At 65.8% G+C, this 1142-nt stretch overlaps 1 protein-coding gene across 1 annotated transcript; it reads left to right on the top strand.

Moving 5' to 3' along the window:
* Window positions 1-784: 784 nt before the first annotated feature.
* Window positions 785-1138, top strand: AURANDRAFT_69472 (hypothetical protein; the record flags this gene model as incomplete). The annotated part of the gene is made up of 1 exon (XM_009045242.1): window positions 785-1138. A coding segment is annotated over one exon (354 nt), but the record flags the coding sequence as incomplete, so codon positions are not given.
* Between the last annotated feature and the right edge of the window lie 4 nt (window positions 1139-1142).

Below are 1142 nucleotides of genomic sequence, written 5' to 3'. Positions count from 1 at the left end.
CCCAGACGCGGCCGCACTGGCCCGCGGCGACCATCCGCCGGTTTCGGCCGAGGCGCCTTCGGCGAGTGTCGGGCATCTTCTGGGTGTCGAAGACGACGTAGAGCATCACGTAGGAGCTCTATGATGTCGATCCGCCCGGCGGAACGCAGCGACGGTGATCGGTCGACGCGAAACGCTGCGTTTGGCCCCGAAACGAATCGTTTGGGAGCAGCTGGTCCAAAACTAGCTCTGGCACGCCGATATCGCAGCACACACCAACTTCAAAGCCTTGGAGGGCACGAACCATATGCCCACCGCCTTCGACTACATCCAGATCATCGCCTGCGGCCAGAACCACACCGCGGTGCGCGTTTTCGGGAATCCGTCGCGCAGGCGCCGCGCATCGACCGCGTGTCGGCGAATGCGAAAGCGGGCACCCAAAAGTGGTTCGCGACAGCGTGGCCAATGTATCAACCGACGCGAAAACGGCTGAGGTGTCGATTTCTACCGGTGCGCGCGTGCTGGAGCCCAGGACCGAGCCCTCCCGGCCTCGGGCGACGATCTCGCTCCCAGCCGCGCGCGCCCGCACGACGCGCTCGCGCGATGAAACTTTGCAGAGCGTCGCACCCAAGGTAGTACTCGACTCTCACCAAGTTTGGGCCGGTCGGAGCGCCATCACGTCGACATCTCGCGCTGCCAGCGCCGGCGGCGCCTGTGGAGAAATTCGATTGGTCCAGGCCGGCGACCGTGGCAAGGCGGCAAGTCAAACAAACGCGACGCCCTGCCAGCGAGTTGGTGCTCCGCGATGAAGTCTTGCTGGTGCTACCTCCTCGCGCTCGTCGCCGCGGCCAACGCCTTCACGGCGAGCCGGTCGGCGCTGCCCGCGCGCGCGTGCCGCGCCGCGGCGCCGGCGCTGTCCATGCGCTACGGCAAGAAGCAGGTGAAGATCCGGCAGAAGATCAACCGCATGATCCTCGACGCCAACACCATCGAGGACGTCGCGGCCGTGCTCCAGCACCCCTTCCTCGCGGCGTCGTCGCGGCGCATGATGAAACACCTCGTGCTCAAGGCGCGGCGCAAGGCCATGCTCATGGGCTACCAGATCGGGTACCTCGACGACGACGAGGAGGACCTGCTCGACGAGATGGTCGAGTTCGACGTCG

This window comes from Aureococcus anophagefferens, assembly GCF_000186865.1.
Source record: "Aureococcus anophagefferens unplaced genomic scaffold AURANscaffold_1911, whole genome shotgun sequence".
In the NCBI taxonomy this organism is placed as follows: Eukaryota; class Pelagophyceae; order Pelagomonadales; family Pelagomonadaceae; genus Aureococcus; species Aureococcus anophagefferens.
The sequence above is the reverse complement of the archived record's forward strand: the minus strand, read 5'-3'. Positions and strand labels throughout refer to the sequence as shown.